We start from the raw sequence: 22687 nt of genomic DNA on the forward strand, positions 1-22687 counted from the left end.
TGAAGAATGTAGTCGCAATTAAACTCGTCATTAGTAAGAAATACCCCGCACAGATATAAACCCTTTGCCGAGAGCTGCACCAACACTCCTAGAATTAAAATCGGACTATAAAAAAAGTTGTGCACTCACCGACGTCAAGACACTGATTTCCTCACGGTGAAAGGGGTAACTGGAACTTCATTAAACACATCCGCTGGGAAAGTTGGTGCATTATGATTGAAAAAAAAATGAGCGTGACTTAGACAATGTCAGTAAAGAAGGATGACGGGACAAGCTGGACAAACTGGACAAACTGGAAGCCACATCAAAGCTGCGCGCACAGCGCCACGGATGCCGCGCGGCTGAACATGAAGTCGTAAACGTTCAATTGCATGCGGTTTTTGACGAAGGTTCTGACCGGGCCGTATGGACGAAATTTCTAGCCAGTCTACTTTGAACTAATGAAGCCATTATTTATGGGGCCAGATGTTAGTTCCTGAATTCGGCGCGTTCACTCGAGTCTGTTCTCTTCTTCAGTGCGTATATTCTTCCAACCCCAAGCTCACTCTCACTCTCACTCTCTTTCTTCGCAGCCGAGAAGACGTCGGCCCGGTCGCTCATCGAGACCCTGGAGAAGGAAGCGGCCGACTTCGAGCGCCTCTGCAGCCTCGGCCTCGGCCGCTCTAGTGCGAGCGCGCACTCTCCGCGCTCCGCCAAACGCCGCAACGCCTCCCGGTCGTGAACGGCCCGTTCTCCTATGCTGCGCCCTCTTCGCTCGCCTGCGAGCCCTGAGTCCATTGGTCGATCCCCAAGGCGCTCCTCGCTACTTTATCGCTGCGCGTGCCACCGCTGAGCAATAAAGCTCGACTTCCGGCGGCCTGGATGACATCTCGCGTTAGAGGAGATTTGTAAACATGGCATGACCAGGGAAAGTGCGGTGCGCACTGTAGGAGTTCTGCTTCAGAAGGCGATTGGACGCCTGGATGGATCTGTCATTACATCCCTGTCTTGACAAGATGCGAAACGAATATTTGGGGAGAGGGAAAGTGTGTATTTTTGTTTCCACAGGTGTGCGAGTCTAGCTCCATTTGCAGAACAAAATACTTTCCATATTTATCGCACTTTTTAGATGCGGAGTCAATAGAGTACCGTTGTTCTCGCGGATACACCCCATTGTAACAATGGGAGTCATGAGAGCTTCCTTGGCGGAAGAAACTGCTCTTAAAGTGCAATGGAGTTTCTGGGGCTGATCACTCCCTCTTAATTCATGTACCCTCGTAGTCAGAAAAGTAACGTAGGTTTAACTTTTGCCTTTGGACACTTATTTTTAGGTGATATTTGCCTTTCGACACCTTTCGGTGCATGAATGCGATTCGAGAATGAAAGCTACGCTGAAAAGGAACCTTTTCCTGAACAAACGAACCGGGAAAGTAATATCTATTTAAGGTATACTCCCTATAGCTCCCTATGTATCGCGTTATATGGGTTTTTTGGCAACCAAGCTGAAAAAAAGAAAAAAGCCAGAAAAAAACCAAGAAAAAAGCTGAGCTCAGTTTGCAAATTTGTGCGTCGTGCGCGACAAATTCATAAAGCTTAATGGAGAATATGATTTTCTAAGTGCAAAAACTGCACACGCGCACGCCGCCCTCCTTACGCGGCCGTGTACACAGCTGGTCACCGGCCAATGACGCCGTGCGATGTGTCCTGAGGCTGCACCCTGGAGCTGCCTCCGTGCTGGCATGACGCAGGAAGGTGGGGCTACTCTCCGTCGCCGCTAGTCGATATGCAATTCATGGCGAAAACAAGGTTACACATGTGAATAAGGTGATGCTTGTGAGGTGAAAAATTGCGCAAAGTCGGTGCTGCCAATGCGACGGGTGGACAAAAATCTGCGAATTGTTATGCTTACATGTCTTAAGGACTGACTCTTCACAAAACTGACTTATCTGGAGCGTCGTCTCTGAGACGCCCCTCGATACTGATGCGAAACATGTCCGGCCCACACAACGTATACGCGGATAGGCGTGCTGCAAGCTAGCCTCGTTTGAGAGGGCTTAACTATCTACAAAAGGGTGCCTTTGATTTGGACGTTTTAAGGAAGGCTTCTGAAATACGGGATGGCCTTTTTTGAATAGAAATTTTCTGCGACCGTTAAGGAAAACTCCATTATGGCGCAAGTTCTGTGGAACTTCTGAGTACGGGGGTTACCCCCGTTAAAGCGGAGTGCTAATCCGTCCTTTCTTGCTCTGAATGTTTCTGCGTGACATAATTCATCCTGAGTCCGAGCGACGTTGTGCTAAGTGCGTGCACGATAAAAGAAGAATTGGGGCAGCTTCGCATTGTTGGGGCGAAGACTGGGCAAACAACGAAGCTGGCGGCCCCACCTAGCTTATTCCGATTTGATTGATTGATTGGTTGATTGTAGGGTTTAACGCGCCGACGCAACGCGGGCGATGAGGCGCGCCGTAGTGGAGGGCTACGGATTAATTTTGACCACCTGGGGATCTTTAACGTGCGCCCAAATCTCGTACACACGGGCGTTTTCGCTTTTCTCCTCCATCAGAAAAGCGGCCGCCACGGCCGGGAATCGAACCCGCGACCTCGTGCTCAGCAGCGCAACGCCTTAGCCACTGAGACCTAGCTTATTCCAAGTTCGGGTAAGTTTATGCTCGCAGAGTCGGCCTGGTTATGCTTCGGGACTCGGCCAAGTTTTCTGCGTGTTGCCGTCATTAACCCTCTAAAGAGAAATGAACACACTGTCATTAAAGTACGTATAATGTATTGTTTTATTTTCACTTGTGCCGAAATTGGACCAAGTAGTTGCATCCTTTCTAAAATAGCGGCGCGGCGGCTTCCCCGCCGCTCTTCCGCTCCTTCCGGAGTGTTGCTCTTCTGTCGCCCCATCTTTCCTTTTCTCCGAATGTTGCATCTTACATGGATTCCAAACATGCCGGTGGAAGTTCTTCACGACTGGCAGGCCAGAATCGTTTTGTCCCCAGGCGTTTACATCTCTCCCAAAGTAGGCCACGTTAGTATGCGCTGGAACCGACTGCAACATTCTTCGCGAAATCGGCGTCTGCAGCACTAGCTTTTCAGGGGCGGTATTCTCGAGTTTTGTCCCTTTTGCGTCCCTTTCAAAAGTGTCCCTTTTGGTGAGCCCTGATTGGCTAAAAGCAAACAACCGGAAGTGACGTAGCGCAAGCGCGGCAAACCTACTACCAACGCCCACTGCTTAATCGGAAGTACGTCACGATGAAAGGGACGCAAAAGGGACGTTTTCAAAAGGGACAGTCACGAGAATACCGCCCTTGTGCTTCCCACTTGAGGCGCGAACGTACTTACGTCAACCGCAGAAGGGGAGAGCACTCGAGAAATTACGCCACGAACGCTGCGCAGAGTGTTCCGAAGGTCGAGCGGTGCCGGCGTGCGTGATGACGTCATCGCTGAGTGAAGTTTTCGGGCGCACGTCCGCCGGCCCAACACTATAGCTTAAAAAGCATCCCTGTTAAAAGCTGAACAGCACTGACATTTCGCGAAAGAAAACGTTCTAAAATTTGACACTGACATCGTGAAAAGTTTCACCGGTAGATTAGAAACAGTGAATTCTAGTCAGTCTACGTTACGTACGACTTTTTACATATCTTTACTTACACGGTTCCGAAAGAAAACGCAACATGGCCGGTATTGTTTCTTCCTGAACAGACTGAAATAAACAGAGAAAAGAGTTGTGAAGATATTTTTGAACATATCACTATAGATTATCTACGGTTATAGAGGTGGCTTAATAAGTAACTGTTATGAAGTAGTATTGCTCTGTCTTTTTGGAATACGAGTACAGCGGATCTTGCAATATATAGTTATCTTTTAAAAAGGCTACCACATTCCTTGGCATTGGTCGTAACCTCGCTGCATCGACGAGGCAAACTAGACATCGTGGCTGTAGAGTACTGCTCTCCTGCTGATTGCCATATGTTCATTATTTATAAAATCTAAAACATCACTGTAATGCCGTTAATCATCCTTTTTGATTTGTTTACTTTTGTTTTCTTAGCAGCGCCCGGAAATCTTATCCTGTTTATAGCAGAGCACGCGTTCCTTCTCTCGTGTGCCGCACCAGCAATCATGTTCGATTGAGAAAACTTGTAGATATGTGGTCACTATCATAGACGGTTCTTGTTCGATCGATAATGCTGCCGATGTAATTAAATGTTTCAAATAACAAAAATGGCCGCATATCTGCTTCTTTCTTTGCAAACGTCGTCAAAAGATGATAGTCGACTGGCGCCCCTGCCTCCCTTCTCTTTCCCGCTCACCTCTCATGCTGTCGCGCTCCCGTCTCGTTCCTCCCAAGGTAACACGCTAGATATTTGCTCAAGTCAATTTAAATTTACTGCGTTCCACTGCTCCAAGTATGGTGTCTCGATGCCAGTGGTGTCGTACGGCGGAGACGTGCGTGAATCGAGGCACCCTACTACAACGTTTATGGAACCACGTTGTTCTACTCCACGAAAGTTCCAGACGGAACGTGCACCCGGTCTAGTGGAACCTTTCGTTGTTCTTGCCATTTGATTTCTTAATTGCTGTGAAGAGCGCGGGCAACAGCGGGCGACGGTTTTCTGCAGTTGATGTAGTATTTCATTTGCTATTGGAAAAACCAAGCATCCATGAATTTTAATAAACGAACACGGCAAACATCACTTCTGTATTGATTTTCTGCCTCATATTTGTATAATGTCTTGTTCTTGTTCGAAAATGTTGACAAGCATAGACATTGGCACCGGACTTAGACGTTTAGATTTAGCTGTGGGTATATAAGACTTTTAAGTGGGTATATAGTGGGTATATAAGACATTGGCCGGGTGTCTGAATCGAATAACAGACTTACATACAGACAGACCATAACTTCTGCGTTTAAGTAGCTCAAGAAACACTATCGTTTTTAAAATAGTCGAGATAAATGCGTGGAAAGCACACGCCGCGGCATTCAATTCGCCGACGCTCGACTGCGTGTCGCCCTGAGGCGCTGCGAGTCCGAGCTGTGCGTTAGCTTCGGACGCGAGTCACTTAGAGGGCTGCACTGCCAACTGGTGGGCAGCCTCGAACGGCTGCATGCTGCGCGCCCTTGCCAGTACATGAGCCATCGTCGCCTCGAGTGGGTTCTCTCTTCGTGTGCCGCCATTTTTCCGTTAATTACCGTCGTTGTGAAGGATGCGTCGTGCTTAAAGGGCACAAAAGGCTGGATATCGTGAAGTTCACGTGTTTTTAGCTCTCGCGGACATTTTTTCACGGGCAACAATGTCTTGTTTGCTGAGAAATAGTTAAACCTGGAATTTCTCTCTCCTGATTTCCTTCCATCGCAAAGCGTCTAAAGCGAACCAAGCCCGACTTTGGCCGATCTTTTTTTTTATTGCGATAGTATGCCCTTGGGCATAAACTCCTAAAGGTACAAGTTGGCAGCAGTTTTCCAGAGGAAGCCCAGAAGATAGCGGTGGTGGTGCCCCCACAGCCATCGCTGGAGATCGATCGTCGTAATCATCCTGAAAGCCTTTGCTGATCGGATTTAAGGTCCGCCGCAAAGTATATAATCCAATCAGAACAGGTCTTGAACGAGTCTTTTAAAGTAGTGCACCAAGCAGCGCTATTTCTGTGCGGGGCTTCATGATGCCGGCCAAGCTTTCCCAGGCATTCCCAGGAGGTGCTTCCATCTAGGTGCCGGAGTTTAAAATACGCCCGCCGTTGATCTAACAAGTTCACGGCGGTCTTGTTTCGTTCATCGCACTGATATCTGCTTGTGCCACTGGCTGCATCATATTGTAACGTGGAGGAAGATGACACGAACCATGCAGCGATGAAACGACGTATATACATAGTGCGACCTATTTACGTGCAGCCATAACTGAGCCCGGGCTGGCTGCGCCCGACACACAGCTTCTTCCTTGTCGTCTTCGTCGTTTGTGCTGGACCATGGCACCACGGGGATTGTCCACCATGTCCAGTGACAACATGTATGCGCCGATTGTCAATTGGCACAGCAGGATTTCGCGTTCACACGTTTGCATGCATGTTTTGAGTGGGCTTGTACTCACTTGGAAGCATTTTAACAATATCTGAACTGGTACTAGGCTTCCCGTGGGGGCTGAGGCGCCGTATGTTATAATGTTGGCGAGCTGAGATTTGTGTCTTAAAAAAAGCATGCCGAGCAAACGTTTCCACGAGTAGCAACGTTTCCAATCTGTAGTCTTACGTTTATGTCTCTGCCTCAGTGTTCTTTTTATGGAAATGTTTAGGCGAGGTGAACTAATCCTGTCTCACCATGTATTCGCGATTTGTGATGTAGAAAATTGTATGGGGTGGCATTATATGTTCGCACGGTTTTGGCATTTTCTGTGTAAAACAGCAACTTGTGCTGCAGCGAGGGGTATATTTGAATTCACGACGTTCTGATCTAGCGATACTGGCCAACTTTTTTTTTTACGCTGAAGCCCCACAGTGAAAAAACAATCCCCGGGCCATCTCCACTAATGTGAAACCTGAGGACAGGCGAAGCATGCAGAGTATCAGTGTATTCAAAGATTCCAAGTCTCTCTCTTGCAACTCGCCGCACGCTGGTTGGGCGCCGGAGAAGCGCCAGTGAGAGGAATCGCGTGCTTGCTGTGGCGGTGGCGCCCTCTCGTGCACTGAACCGGATTTAAGCAATTTGCCTGCCCCATCTGCCCATGTTTGGGGCAGTGGCAGGGGTCAACGCGAGCGCAGTGCATTGCTCACGCCTACGGTCAGATGAGGAGGGGCATTGACACGTGAGAACTCGCCCTGGGGGTTGTGAAAAGAGAATTATTGTAACCCACATATCAGGGCGCAGCGACTAGTGGTGACATCGCTGCCCTAAAAACTGAATTATCGAATCAGTTTTCATGCAACATGGTTATTTTACACACTGCACAACAATTGTATGGAATGGACAACCATGCACTACAAAATCAGTTCAGCGAGAGTTCACCAGCGTAACAGAAATAGTTCATAAACCATACTGAACTCAATTCGGCACTACTGAAATGCTCAGGATGTTGCTCCTGATAAAGCGCGTAGACAAGCGCAAAGGGAAGGCTTCTTTTCTTAGAGCTGCGAACACGTGCTCCAAGTGACTCATAAGAATCCACCGGACACGCCGCACCAGTGGGAACATCGATCGCCCGTTGCGGCCGAAGACATGCAGCACCACGACTTCTCCCCAAAACAAAAGCACCAGCACACATCAGAAAATTCATTAGCACATCATTGGAACGTGTGTTCATTCGAAGTGCGAGTCCGAGCAGCCAGCTTAACACAGTCAAAAATGTTGCCGTCATATGAGAGTGAAACAAGGCATGTTCTAATGTTTCAGTAAGGCCGTAGAGCGGACACCCTGCGGAACGCACAACGCCGGATCTGGCCAGACGGTCACACGTCGGCAGAACTTCCCAGCCGCGCAACCATCCAAAATCTCGAGCATCAGCTGGAAGTACCGCCGAAGTCAGCTGATGCCAACGGACACCGCGTGATCTTGCTATCTGCTGATTATCTAATTGGTTTATTGCCAATTTTTCGCACACTTTGCTTGCCGTACTTTCCCTGAAAGTTAGGCCTAGCAAGAAAGACTGGAGGTTCCGCAATGTTTTTATAACCTACCCATAAAATGGTGGCGGCTGCTCAGCGCAGGAACCGGTGATGTGCATGGCATAAAATATTGAGCGGGAAATTCCCATAAAGTACTGTAGCAGCGCCTTCCCTGGGTACTCGTCTGAGTCTACAAGGTCGATCACTGCGAGTACCGCCAGCACGCTACACATGGTTTGCAAGCAAGGCAGACTAAAACCACCCATTGACTTACGCAGCCTCAGCAGCGCTCGCGACCCTGGTTCTGTCTGGCCCGCGCAAAAGAACGATCCCAACTTCATGGCGCGCTGTCGGGTGAAATGGCGTGGCAGTTTTGCTACGCGTGCTACATTAGAAAAGGGCCGTCGAGCGGGAAAGCCTGAACTGTGCTGCAACCGCAAGACGCTGTTCCATAGTCTTGAGGAGGCGCTTCAACGTACTACGCGCCACTTACACCCGAGGAATGCAACACCACACCAAGTGCTCGAACACCCATCACCCACTCAACGTCGCCCGCCAAACCAGACGCAAATGTGCCGAAACGCACCGCCGTACTTTTTAACACGAAAGTGTTCTATACCCGCGCACACAAAGATCTGGCTGATCTCATATCCGTCACGGAAGTGGCGTCGCCCGACAAAGGAAACTTGCCGCGGCGGCGCCTGGATTCGAGCCCACGACTCTCTCGCCACAACGAGAGGTACGTGGCGCTCTGCCCACTGCGCTATGAATAGAGACGAGCCTTATGTCCTACGAACGCGCCTTATGTCCTTCACTACCAGTCATTCAGATGCTGCTGCCGCCTAGGAGAGGACAATGGAAGTAGCGCATCATGACGATATTGAGCGACGACAGTTGGCGCCTCGATGCCGGCGCCTTCGTGAACGTGAAACGCGCGTGAATCGAGGCATCCTCCGCCGCCGCGTTCTTCGCATGACCGTTATGTGTTGCAAGCTGCTGTTTCTGTGCATGTCATTTCTATTTTTTTTTGTCCCGAAATAAACCGGTTATTTTTTGTTTCTTGCGTGTCGGCATCACTTCGTCTGGGGAGGTCATGCTCGCGAATCCTTCGCACATGAAGGTGGTTCCTTTAACATTTAACTGCTCCTGTGAAGGCACCTTCCACTTTCGTGTTTTAGCGACTCCTATGAAAAAGGGATCAACCACAATTTTTTCCCCTATTCAGTCAAGCTCCAGACAGCTCACGTACCGTACTCATGAAATAGCCGCATAAACGCTCGATAGCTGTTCTCGTCCCGAATGAACAGGGACACGTCATCCGCATACGCGGAAACTTTAACCTGGCAACGGAAAGCCGCGGATGGCAATGCTTGCATCAATACGGCGGAGTAGCGGGCAGAGACAAATGACAAAAACCAAATGCTACAAGGGGCAGCCTGCCTTATCCCACGGTTGACAAAGAACGGACTACTTAAAGCCCATTGACAATGAGTCGAACGCTCACGTCCCAGTACAACAGCTCGAGCATTGTTACAAAGTCTGGCGGAAAGCCATATTGACACAAAACGCATAGCAAGTGTCGGTGTTCCACTCTGTTGAAAGCTTTCGCTTGATCGAGAGAGAGGAAGCACCCAGAAGCGCTAATCTTTGTCGTGTAACTGAATAAATCGCGCGTCAATGCCAAGGACGAGAAAATTGTGCGACCGGGCACTCTGCACGTTTGCGCTTGACAAAATGATAATCAGGCAAAATGGTAATGTTGCGTCTGGACAAAATGGTTGCTACAGTCTTGTAGTCAGTATTCAGGAGTGTAATCGGTCGATACGCCTGGGGCTGCGTAGGATCCCTGCCTGGTTTTGCAATCACGATGGCACGGCCCTCACGGAAAGATTCAGGTCGCAATCCGCGCTGAAGAAAGCCGTTCGCCAAGTCTAGGAGTGCACCCCAAATGGCAGGAAAAAGTTCTTGTAAAATCCAGCAGGGATACCGTCAGGCTCAGGTGCCGACGCACCGTTCAATTCTTTAACACGCTCACTCAGCTCGTCGGCATCCACATGAGCCCACAGCAACTCAAACAGGTGATCTGGCATGCATGACAGCACCCCACAAAATGCGCTAAGCTTGTCCTCAATTTCCTCTGCATCCCAAGACGCGTTCTCGGTGGAGAAAATGGTGGCGAAATGTCCCACGAATACTTTGGCTATATCTTCAGCCCTTGTACTGACCGAACCATGAGCGCGTGTAACTTCTGCAACAGTGGCTAGTCCAACCTGGTCAAGCGAGCCAGCTCTAATATGCCGAAGTACGGAGGGGTCCGAGACAGGCCTGCCCATGGTGTGCGCACAGCTCGCCGCCTGTGATTACTGCAGTAAGGGGGACTCATAGCGTATTTTCAACAGGTTGACATAGTCCCGCATCGCGAAGGTTAAGGTGCCCCCTCTCTGCGTGATGCGAAGTCTCCTCAACGTGTCGTTAAGCGCGGCCGTGATGCGCACCTAGCGTGTTCGACCCTCCTTAACTAAAAGCGCGTGCCAGTGATCCTTCAACTTATCCCAAAGGAGGGAGCTGAACTCACACAAGGCAGTCAACGAAGCAGTAAGTGCTGCCGAAATGTCCCTGTCAGTGGCAGTAGCCCGTCCATCCGCCACGTCTGGTGGCGAGGGCAAGGTTATGCGTTGCTAACACAGGCCGGTGATCGGACACGCGACGAACCCCAGCCGGAAAAGAGAGGACGTCACAGCATTCCACGTAGCAGCTCAGCTCAGGTGGAATATAAAACTTATCTAGCCGACTGCCAGATTGTCCCCTTTCCCAAGTAGCGACAAACCTGTCGCCGTGGAGCTGCACCCACGCATCGGAGAGATGGAATTTACCGATCAGGTCCTTCAACTCCCGGGCACCGCTATAGGGTCGACCTTGCCCACGTCGCCGTACACCACGCTGAGGGTCGGTAACACAATTAAAACCACCCACCAAAAATGTTGGGTAAGGTTCGAGCATGAACGTGTCGAGGAATGCAAAAAAAAGAGGAAGAGTCCGAGTGCTGCGCAGGGGCATACACGACAGCTCGTACGCGACGAGCAAGCAAGAAAACATCAACTGCAAACACGTGCCCTCCTATCCCAAAGGTACAATGAGCCTTGCGGCGCAAGCTCTCGCGCAGAAAGACGACGCCTACGCCCGAAGACATCCTCTCTGACACGGTAAAAAAGGCTTGCACGCAAAAGCGCTCGCGAAATAAAATAACGTCACGTGGAGTACGAAAATTGCACTCATGCAAAAAGAGAAGGTCACCATGTTGCGCCCGAGCATAGTGCACCACCTCCCTCTGTTTGTCCAAGTCCCGAAAGCCCTTGACGTTCAAAGAAAGAAAACGCACCAGCATAAAGATGATAGGCAGTTTTAGCATATCGTTAGCGTGTTTGCGTTACCGTTTACCGTGTTACCGGAAGCGCTGCGCGTCGGTGAAGCCTGTGCCGGTAAGTTACCGTTCGCGGTAACTCTGGCGCTGCGCAGTCTACTCCCGCAAACACGGTAAACGGTGACGTAAACATGGTAACGATATGCTAAAACTGCCTGATAAGTGCACAAACGACGTTAACCTTACCATGTTCAAAACTCACTATCCTCGGAAGGCACGTCGACATCGACGAACAGTTCCTTGTTGCCATCGGCATCATTGGTGTCCGCTTACAACGACGGCAACGCCCGCTTGGGCGCATCTAGGCGGTCTGAAGGAGGGTCGGGGAGGAAGCAAGTCGTGCACCTGGTTGATCGGGTTGGCGAGGCGAGGGTCGGTCACAACGAGGGAGGGGTCAGCAGTGCGAGGCTCGTCAGTTGCTCCCGCATCACGTGAGTCCGCCGAAGAAGGCTGGCTTTGCTTAGTGAATGCTTCGAGCCGCTGCAGGAGAGACGGGGAACCCATCAGATCGGTAACCTGGCTTACAGGATTGACGAGACGGGGGTCCTTAACCTTGGGTGTAGGAGCACCACTGGTACTGGCCGTTCTGTGACCAGCTACAGGCGACGTAGAGGCGAGACTAGAGCGGCAACGGCTGCCTTGCCGCTCGTGCCGCACAGTAAAAAAATTCCGCATCTTTACGGATAAAGCCTGCGTAAAACAACGTAAACTGCTTCCGTATCTGAGAAAACGTAGGGGGTGGCCATATAAAAACGTAAACAGTTATCGTATTTCAGAAAAGGAAGGGAGCTTCCGTAATTTGACAAAAAGAGTGAGGAAAACAAAATTGAATCTGGAATAAATGATGGGGTATGCGTGGTCTGCGGAAAAGAAACAGAAACTATGCGGCACATCGTGCTAGAATGTGAGGGTATCCATCCAAATCTACATGAAGGGAATATTGGGCTGTCAGAAGCCCTAGGATTTAAAGGTATCACAGAGGAAGTTAACTTCAAGGCTGTCGAGGGGACGAAAAGAAGATTAGAATGCTGGTGGACGAAAAGCAGAGAGGGGAATATTGCCTAGGACAGTTACCACTTGTAACAGAAAAAAAAAAGTATTTTGTGCCTAATAAGCTTTTTGTGCCTGCCCTAAGCAGCGCTAGTATTGAACCAAAAGTGTAAAACATAGGTATATTAGTCTTTTTTGGTAAGATGACATGTCATCCCCCCGATACAAAGGGGAAACCAATAGAAATCATCATCATCATCAGATAAGATTTTAGCAGAACGTAATTGCGTAACCTGCAGTCGTGATGGAGTTTTCCTAATTGTATTGTCACCCAAAACGTCTTAGTTGTCTTGAAGGCAAAAAGTTCATTGGAGCTAACTTGTGCTCCACTAACAACTCAATGAACACACTGGCGGCGACGCTGCAGTCAACAAAGTGACGTGCGCAGGAGAGTGTCAGCGAATCGAATGCCGCCATGGCAGACCACCTGACCTGCATCGGTGGATATGGGGACCACACCACCGCTCCCTCCTCGCGTTTCTTCGCGAAACGGAAGTTCAAGTATAATTGTAATATAGTATTCATGCCAACGGGCATACTATCGCAATAAAAAAAAATGCCGCGGCGTCTGCTCTGCGGGCATTTCTGTTTTGGTATGGGTGTTGCTCGAACCGTCGAATTACATCGAGAACACTAGCTCAAAGAAGGCTATTCTAGGCCATAGCCTCCTGCATAACGCCTTTGTGCCTGCTCAGTGCCAGAAATTCCGCCGTCCTCTCTGGTGGCGCCCTTATCCCAGGTTCTCCTGTGTTGGCGAGGGCATGGTCAACATTTGTCTTCACGCCTGGCAACAATGGGTGGTTATAACTTATAAACAAATTGTCCAGGCCCTTTGCAGACAAAAAAAAAAAAACTCCCCCCACCTCCCCGAAGGGGATCGTGCGGAAATGCGAATGCACTGGGTGCACCGATGAGTGCGCTGCGGCAAGCAGTAACGGAGAGGCGTGCGCTCCACTGCATTTATATACATTTTCCGAGGGCAGCGAGCGGAGAGAGGGTACGCGGAGAGGAGAGAGAGACCCGCGCAACACGCCCGCCCCGCGCGCGAGCTCTCTCTCCCGTCGAGCTCCGCGATGCGAGCGCCCTCACACGCCCGAGCGCGCTCCTCCTCTCCACTCACTCTCCGCTACTCCGCCCGAGCTCCGCGATGCGAGCGCCCTCACACGACCGCGCGCGCTCCTCCTCTCCCCTTACCCTCCGCTGCTCCGCCACCTGCTCCGGTTGCTAGGCGCGCCACAGCTGTTGCTAGGGGCGAGGAAAGATAACACCTGCGTGCGGACTCCGTACGCACGACAACCCCCGACTAAGAAATGCATTCGCATTTAAAATCACTCCGCCATCGCCTGCTGCCGCCCGCGCCGCTATAGCTTCTGGCGCCATTTTAAGAAATCATGCGGCAGCAGTTACGAAAGGTTCCACTAGATAGGTTCCGCGTTCTGCTTGGAACGCACGTGGAGTAGGTCAACGTGGTTCTATCAACGTTGAAGTGGAGCGCCTCGATTAACGCGCGTCTCCATGGTACGGGAGCGTTGGCATCGTGACACCCGGCCTGGAGCACTGGAACGCGGTAAATTTAAAATGATTTAAGCAAACCTTTGGCGTCTTTACGTTGGGAGGAGCGCAACGCAAGAGGAACAACGTGACAGGTGAGCGGGACAGCGAAGGGAGGCATTTACTTGGCAAAAGTCGATAAAGACTATCGTCTTTTGTCGACATTTGCAACGAAAGGAGCAGATACGCGGCCATTTTTTCTTTTTTTTTGGGGGGGGGGGTTCAGCCAACGTTCAAGCGCAGCGAGAAGAGAACGAATGTAACACGAAAAGCCAAACGTCTGTTATCAGCATTAGTTGCAATTGAAAGTGCGCTAGGCGTCGTGTTCTGTAGCGCTAAAAAAGCAGTACTCCAACAAGTAGACGCCAGTATTTTCAAAACTGATTAAAGGAACACTGAATGATATGTAAACATTGCGGGATTACTTGCGCAAATTGTAGTCCGGAGTCCCCAGGCCATGTTACGACCACTCTGGGCACGTTTACGCGATTTTATTTAGTAGAAAAATTAATTCGAAAATGCTGTCCTCCTCTCTTTACGCTCGCCCATTTTCTGCGGCGTTTTCGTGTGACGTCGGGAGGAGCCGAGCTCGCAATTGGCTGCGCTACTGCACGGCTCCCCGGCCTTCAGACAGAGTCAGTCGGCCAGCGTTTCATCCGCCGGCCGCCGACGGGTCGTCGCAATTCGTTCGCTCAGTTGAAACGAAGCCAGGACACGTTTGTGAATGGAAGAATGGGCCTTTCTCTACTTGGTTAGTTTGTACACTGTATCTAGCTCCAAGTCAAGGTCGCTTCACACAAGCGCTGCACAAGCGCACATGCGACGCTTCGCTGACGGTACGCCAGTAGGAAAATATAAGGCCTCTTGAAGGCGGGAGAAGAGTCAGCGAAGTCAATATAGGTACTAAGGAAATAAAATCAAGTGATATTTTTACCGTACAGCGTAAAAATAGGGTGCGGGAAGCACTTTCTTGTGCTGGGCGAACAAGCACAGCGGTCAGCAGCAGGACTACGCATCTGCGAACGCTTTTCCGTCTACGAAATGAAATTGCTAGACGTGAGCTATTGTGGAAACTCGGGGGACGCTTACTGCACGAACGCAATACAACAAATAGTCACCTAAGCTGCTTGAAATGCCAAAACCAAATAAAAGTGTAAACTTGTTGTACAATATATACCTAATATTACCAAGGTCGGCGGAGCCCGTTCCGTGGCCGAGTGGTCTACATTCTGCTTCCGGTTGCCGATAGGAGCGGACGCAGAATGGTGGGCTCCGAGCGAGCTGCGTCAGCGGCCAACGCAAGCCGTGGTAACTCGTTTTATGCCGTTCCCAAGGACTACAGGATTATTCTGCCGCAAGTATACCTTCAGGAGAAGAAATGAACCGCACAGTTGTGCTGCATTGTGACACCAAGGGACGACCGTACAGAATAGAAGATTTTCGGCAGCCGCTCAAGGACTTAGGTGTCATTCAGGAGGTGAGTGGCATTGGCGCGTTCCAAATGTCACACGTGTGGCTTGTGAAGTTTCGCACAGACAACGCGAAGAAGAAGATTGTGGACGCAGGGCACCTAGACGTGAAAAAGCGGGTGTGTCTGGTGCTTGACCCCAACAGACAGGAAATTCGCGTGAAACTTCATTGGGTGTCATTTGATGTGACGAATGACACTATCCGACGTTTATTCGGGGCGTACGGTGAAGTGAAGGACGTGACCAGTGAACGCTGGAGAGTAGAGGACTTTGAAAACGCTGACTCGACGACTCGGTTCGTACGTTTGGTTCTTCGAGAGGGCGTGACCTTGGACTGCCTCCCACACCAGCTACGGCTGGGCAAAGGTACGGCTCTTGTGGTCGTGCCTGGAAGAGCGCCCATGTGCCTACGCTGTAACACCGCGGGACACATTCGCAGGGAATGCCGGGTCCCAAAATGCGGCGAGTGTCACGGTTTCGGACATGAGCAAGCTGAATGTACGCGTTCGTACGCGGGCGCAGCAAGACGCGGCACCGACGACGAACACACCGACTTGGTGATGGACGAAGAAGAAGCAGAGAACGCTGCCTCAGCTTTTTCGAACGAGGTCAAGGAGGACGCCGACGTGAAAGCTACAACGGAGTCTGTCGTAAGCGAAGTGGCAGAAACAGACGCAAAGGAGCCAGCGGCGGACGCCACATCAACAGGTGATAACGCGTCCAGCCAGACGCAGCAAGAACCAACGGCGGACGCAACCCAAGACAGCAACGCGGAAAATATGGAACACCAAGAAGGCTCGTCAAAGCGACGAAGGGAGCAAACTACAGATATGACAGATGAGCAACGGCTGCGACACCTAGAGCAGAAGTGGAAAGTCGTTGTCGGGAAGAAGAGAAATGTGAACAAACAACGGTCGTCGTCGCTTTCACGCGACGGAAACTGATCTGGTTCAGTATCATTGACTCACGTGCAGTAATTAGAAAGGTAAGCGCAGTGCTCTTTGCCTGGTTTCGCTAATCAATTATGCCAGTAAAAGTAGCTAAACCATTGCGATTTGCTACGCTTAATGTGAGAGGGCTGGCGACGAAAAAGAGGCAAAACCAGTTATATCGATTAGCCACGGAAAAGGACATCGATGTCTTTGCTGTTCAAGAGACTAAAATTGACCGCGAAGACCAGACACAGAGCATGGCGCGACGGTTCGAAAATCAGTATAACGTTTGTGTCAGCCACGCTGTTGGAAATTCGGCAGGGTGTCTTCTTTTTATTCGAAAGAGTATTGGCGCTGTGATAGAAAGTGTTACTGCATGTGTGAATGGAAGATTTATTGTGTGTGACTTTACACTGTCAAATCAGGAATGGAGAGTTATATGTTCATATGCGTCAACTAAAGTTCAAACGCGAAAGGAAGATTTCCAATCGGTGGGAAACTATTGCAAATCGGATCGTTTCCTGGTGTTATTGGGAGACTTCAACTGTGTTTGTTCTTCGCGTGATAAAACAAGTGCAACGCCGTTTCGGGATGCAAGTACAGTTATTTTGAGTGATGTAATTAATGAAAGTGGTCTAGAAGATGTTGGAGCGACTTTTAACAATGGGCCCGTGTTCTTTACACACTTTCAAGGTACTAGCCACGCTAGACTGGACAGAGCGTATCTATCCTTAGAATGGATTCCAGATTGTCGAGAATACGAAGTTTGTCCGGTGACTGTCAGTGATCACTGCTTGGTTTTGTTTTGCATTGGCAGGAAAACAAAAAATAAGAATGCCTTTAGTTGGGAAGGGTGGAAACTAAATGGGAAGCTTTTAGAAGATGACGTGTTCGTAGCTAATACGCTTACGTTGCTAGAAAGATTGAAAAAAAATTCCCCGCATTTCCCTGAGGGGAAGAATGTGAAAGTGCGAATGCGCGAGTTGAATTTGCGCGGTTCGGTAATGTTCGCGAAAGAGAGATCACACACACACACACACACAACTACAAAGAAAGAAAGATGCATTTATTCACAGACACCTATTTGTGTTGTCGTTGTACTTGATTGCTAGAGCGGATCTCAGCTTTGAAATTTCGTGTCAGTACTCCTTTAAGCGGGTGCATTAGCCCTTCTTTCCTGGCCAGTCCCCCACGTGGGTATGTGCCATGTCAGCAGGAACAACAACAAGAATGAGCCATGGGGACGCGGCCAGGCAGCGCGCGCCCATCTCCCCCCGTTGCTAGGGAAGACGAGGAGCGCGCGCACCCGCAGCTGTTGCTATGCGGACTACGGCGGCGGACGATTCAGGCTCGCTTAAGAAGTGCATTCGCACTTAAAATGAGGGCAGCTGCCATTGTGAAGGATGGGAACTCTTCAAACAGAGTGGAAAAATCAAAGCAATTGAAAGATCGAGCCTACTAAAACATGAGGCGACAAAGCAAGAGGCCTTATTGCGGGCAAACTTAGAAGCCTTGTTAGCCGAAGAATGCATGAAACCTGGAGAGTACAAAAATGACATACGAACAGTAAAGCAAAAACTTGAAGCGATAGACACAGAGCGGTACCGTGGCGCGCTTGTAAGGGCAAGGGCTGAAAAGATAACTGCGGGCGAGATGCCGCCCAAACGAGCCTTAGGCCTTGAAAAATGGTATATATGCGCGGCGCAATGACATCGTGGAAATAGAAAATAATGGAACAATTACTCGTGATACAAACATTATAGAAACTGTCTTTTTTCAGTACTATAGTGAGCTCTTCGCAAAACATGAAGTTAATTGTGAAATATTTAAGCGAGATTTTCTGAAGTTAGTGCCCAGATTAGATGAAGAAACAAAAGAATACTTGGAAATCCCCATTTCTCTTGATGAAGTCGTGAAAGCTATAGAGAATCTAAATCCTGGAAAATCCCCTGGACCGGATGGTTTAACGGCTGCTTTTTATAAGAAATTTAAGAATGAAATTGCGCCGGTGCTGCAAATGGTTTTTAATGAGGCATACGATCTCGACGCACTACCCCCATCCTTCTCTACGTCACACACTGTACTGATCCCCAAAACGGACGATGCCGTCAAACTCAGAGATGTGAAATCTTACCGGACTATATGCTTAACAAATGTAGACTATAAAATTTTAATGAAAGTATTAGCTAGTAGGCTCTAAACAGTAATGCAAGATATTGTAGGTTCACACCACACTTGTGGGATCAGAGGGCGGACTATATTCACGAATGTACATAAGGCGCGTTGTATTCTGGAGTGTTGTGATGCCATACAATCTGAGGTCGCAATGCTCCAGATTGACTTGGAGAAGGCTTTCGATCGTGTGCCGCACGATACCTTATTTCAAATTTTAGAGTACATTAATATCGGCAAAGTTATTCGAAACGGAGTGCGTATGGCGTACAGTAATTGCACAACCCGTCTTATAGTTAATAAGGCAGTTGGAAAAAGAGTTCAGGTGCAGCGATCGGTGAGGCAAGGATGCCCGATATCCCCCCTCCTTTTCTGCATATATATTGAGAGTTTTGCTTAAGTGTCATTAAAAGCAGTAACATTCAAGGTTTTCGGTTGCAAATGACGGAAGTTCGCCTACTAGCGTACGTGGATGACATTGCAGTATTCTGCACTACTAAAGAAAGCATTCTCGAGGTAGTACAAACCGTGAAACACTTTTGCTTAGCTAGCGGTAGTGCAGTAGACTGGTCTAAATGCTTAGGCTTTTGGCATGGTGAATGGCAGTCCACGCCAAGCGTTTTCGCCAACATCCAGTGGGTCACGAGTCCTGTTAAGCACCTGGGGGTGCCACTAGACAGTTATCAAGACAGTGACCCTTACTGGACCAAGCAACTCAAGGAACTTCGAGAAAAGACAGAGAACTGGAAAGGGTGGGGTTTATCAATGTTTGCGAGGGCCACAGTTTGCAATTCGTTTTTTATAAGCAAGCTGTGGTATGTAATGCAAGTTTTGCACTGTTCAAGGGCTCATATTCAGAAATTTCATCGTGTGTTCGCCGTGTTTATCTGGAGTTCATCATGGGAAAGAACGAACAGAACGAACCTCTTTCGGAAAGTGCGTGAAGGCGGACTTGGTTTATCGCACTTATTTTTAAGGCAAGTGGTCAATAGATTTCTGTTTCTTCGTGATGTTGAAGACGCGTTTCTTAGGACGGTTTGTCAGCTGCGACTTGGAAGACTTTTGCCTGAATTTGTTGGGAGCTCTGAGTACATGAGGGGAACTGTACGTGGATTTTTTAAGGAGGTGGTGTGGTCATACCGTTTTCTTTCAGTGCGTTTATCTTTAGAGTATTTAAGCGGGGGGAGTCGGAAGAAACTGTACAAAGATATCGTCGAGAGTGTATTGCCAGTGCCAATATACCACAGCAAGTGTAATCTAAGGCCCGAGAGAGATGTACTTAAGCGAGTGAAAATAATGACGGTCCCAGGTGGAGTGAAATCTTTCTTTTTTAAACTTCATACTGGAACACTGGAAGTAAAGACCTGGATGGAGGAAAAGGGATGGTTTGTGCCATGGGGTGTGCACTGTTTTCTGTGTCTAAAGCCAGAAACAATTGAGCACGTGTTCTTGGACTGTTGGGGAGCGGTGTTCTTTTAGGACATCCTACAGCGAACACTCAAAAAAGATTTGCCTGTCGATGCTTACGGTATTAGGTTTTTGAACGTTGAAAATGAGAACGGTGTGCCGCTTGACACAATTATGCTGTATGGACTACATAGCATCTGGAGAAACAGGATGGCGGTACGCTACTCCGACCCAGATGCCAGGCTCATCAGACACTACTTCAAAGATTCAATAGGTTCTTTTGTGCAGATACTGTAACTTCAGCCCTCTAAACCCGAGTGGCTACCCACAATTGAAGCATTGCTGGTAATGAAAGAATATTGAAATCACCCCGCTTGCCCAAGAAGGGCTGCAGTTCTAGTATTTGTATTGAGTATTGAGTGTACAGATTATCAGTTACGTGTGTCTTTGTTTTGTCATCCTGTCAAAGAAGGCAATAAAGAAAAAAAAAGTGGCCGAGTGGTCTGGGGCGCTGGGTATGCCGCCGCAAGTGTTTTGCAAGTCACGAGTTCGAGTCCCCGCGGGTACGTGCTTTTTTTTTGTGTAAGTTAACTTTTTCGTTTTCTGCCGATGTTTTCTACATTGAGTTCACCTTTTTTTGGGCCGCAACGTTCATGGCTCCACGAACTAGTTCACAGAACGCGCGCAGGCTGGCACTGGCGCGCTGGCGAGTTCTCGTTGGCGTGCTGTTGGCACTAGTTCACAGAACGCGCGCAGGCTGGCACTGGCGCGCTAGCGAGTTCTCGTTGGCGTGCTGTTGCCATAAGCACCGACTGCTTGCGGGCAGTGGGCCCAGGCCAGAATGAACAGACCCTTGGCCTGGTGCTAACACGCTTTTTACGGCACAGGCACGAGTGAGGCAAGCTCCAAATATGGGGGAAAAGCGCATGGCATTTGAGCGTCTCCGGGACGCGGAGGGCGTTCATGCACTGCGTAGGCCTCGGCTAGTGAATGCTACGATTCCAAGCCGTCCTGGGAGGCTTATCCTTATGCATTTTTACAGCTGACAACATGGCAGAAGCGCGGTATGATGATTACTGAGTTATTGAGAATGCCCATCCAACAACGCCACCGGTTGTGTTTTACAGAACCGAAACCGAAACCGAAACTTGTTTGGTTGCTCACCTTGGGCATCGTCCAATCACGGTGCCCGCTCCTCCCAACGTCACAGCTTTAGTTGGTGCGGCCGTCGCAAACCGCGTATGGTAGTTTTTCTTCTTTCGCGCTTTGTAAAATAATTACCGATTTGTCAACCGGATAAACGATGAAAAGTGTGCTAATTTGAGCCAGTCTACGCAGTGCAAGCAATAACGGGAGCTTGACAAATTCACTTCAGTGTCCCTTTAACCCCCTTTTGGCCCGAGATTGTCCAGGAATTGTAGCTCGCCTTTTTTAAAATTGTATTGAAAGCGAGCATTGTGGGAAAAATAAAAAAAATCCAGCGAGTCATGGCACACACACTCCACACATGCGGCAAACAACGTGCATTATATTACGCGATTTTTCCTCCTTCTTTAAACTTAGGTTCACCTTAAGTTGTTAAAACGTGACCCTATTAGGCAATTGGTTATGCTGAGTGACACCCGTTTCTGGACAAGGTTATTCATGTTGGGATTTGAAAGCGGGATATATAAAAATGACGCACGAAATGCCACAGGACAGGCACAAACTCACAACTGCTTAATTTTACCCATAAATCCACCCGAGATACGCTGCGCGTCTACAGAAACGTATTTCAAACAATATGTAAAATTTGCAACACAGTACGAGCAACGTCCGTCCAAAAATGGTACTTATTTTCTAAAAGTTACCGGAAGAATTCGATCACACAGGCACTTGCGGGTTTAAAATACGCCCCCGGTAACGTATGGCGATAGCGCACGGGTCGTGGGCACTGTAACGGTTTTTGTTTGTTTCTTGAATTTTACAAGGGGGTGGCAAAGGCACGGGTAGAATTTTACAAGTGTGTGGCAAACACGGGTATGCACAGGTCTTGTCGCTTGTCACCCGTTCCGTGTATTAAACTTTTATCCTTTAAATAACCACCCAGACAACTTCAAAAAGCACCCTTTTACGTTCCCGAAACGGCAGACGACTGCACTCATCAATAAGAGGAGTGCAATGCGCCGAAGCAACGTTTACAGCCGTTTCACACTCAAGCGGTGACCACGGAATAGATGTTTCGTGGAATTAAACCAGCGCATTGACCCGCAACAGCCGCTCATGATTGCGTATCTAGAAGAAATGTTGAGGTAGAGGTAACTATGCCACTGCTTAGGGCCAAACAAGTGCTCATATTCGGTTTTTTAGCGTGTGCAGCACGAGTCTTGCGCAGCGCGCAACGTGAACTAGCAGACGACGCGGGAGCGCCATCCATCCACACTAGTAGCGGTTCGTCCCGCCGCCGCCAGGGGCCGACTGTGTTCGATCTCGGGGTGAATAGTCACGTGGATCAGTAAGCCCCTGTGAAGTGAGATGCATCGAGCTACTGGTCCCTGTCAAGGCAGTGGTAGAAATTGCTTTTTTTTTTGTTTAACTGATCGCTGGGGTGGGAAAGAAATAGCGTCTTTCATAATGTGTACTGCGTCTGGAATTCGTCATTTAGACGAAGAAGGCAACCAGACGTGCCATCTTAAAAAAAAAAAACCCGGCATGCATTGGCAGGTGCGGCAATGATCAGCCAAACGTCACTGACAGCGTGACTAACAGCGCAATAGTCGCACGTCACAACGAATCCGAGACGCTGCCACAGCTTGAGAAACGACAACGTTCCCCATCAATACGGGTGTCGAACTTATCGTTCCTAAAATACGGGCCGTTGGAAGGCGCGCCCCCTATAACCGGAGCCACTGACAGGTACGCAAAAATAGGACAACTTTTCCAACGGGTAACAAGTAGGATGGAACATTGTTGCGCCACTTTTTCTTTCGAATAGTGCGAATGATGCGGGCGTCCACATAACTCATCTTTATTGACTGTTTTCTTGTATCTTTTTGTATTCGGCAAGGCTCAGAATGAACATGCTTTGCCTCCCTTCCCATTCAAAAAATTAACATGTCGGCTCGAGCTGCTCT

General features: G+C 49.1%; 1 protein-coding gene across 1 annotated transcript in view; it reads left to right on the forward strand.

The window, feature by feature from the left end:
• Window positions 1–4657, forward strand: part of LOC144162653 (uncharacterized) — a 150437-nt gene extending 145780 nt beyond the window's left edge. Inside the window, exon 13 of the mRNA XM_077693277.1 lies at window positions 573–4657. Within this exon, the coding sequence (XP_077549403.1) occupies window positions 573–721 (149 nt within the window). The 3' untranslated portion in view covers window positions 722–4657. The remainder of the gene's footprint in view (window positions 1–572) is intronic.
• The last annotated feature ends 18030 nt before the right edge of the window (window positions 4658–22687 follow it).

This window comes from Haemaphysalis longicornis, unplaced genomic scaffold (assembly GCF_048455015.1).
Source record: "Haemaphysalis longicornis isolate Haplotype H1 unplaced genomic scaffold, Haemaphysalis longicornis Haplotype H1 scaffold_12, whole genome shotgun sequence".
NCBI classification, from domain to species: Eukaryota; Metazoa; Arthropoda; class Arachnida; order Ixodida; family Ixodidae; genus Haemaphysalis; species Haemaphysalis longicornis.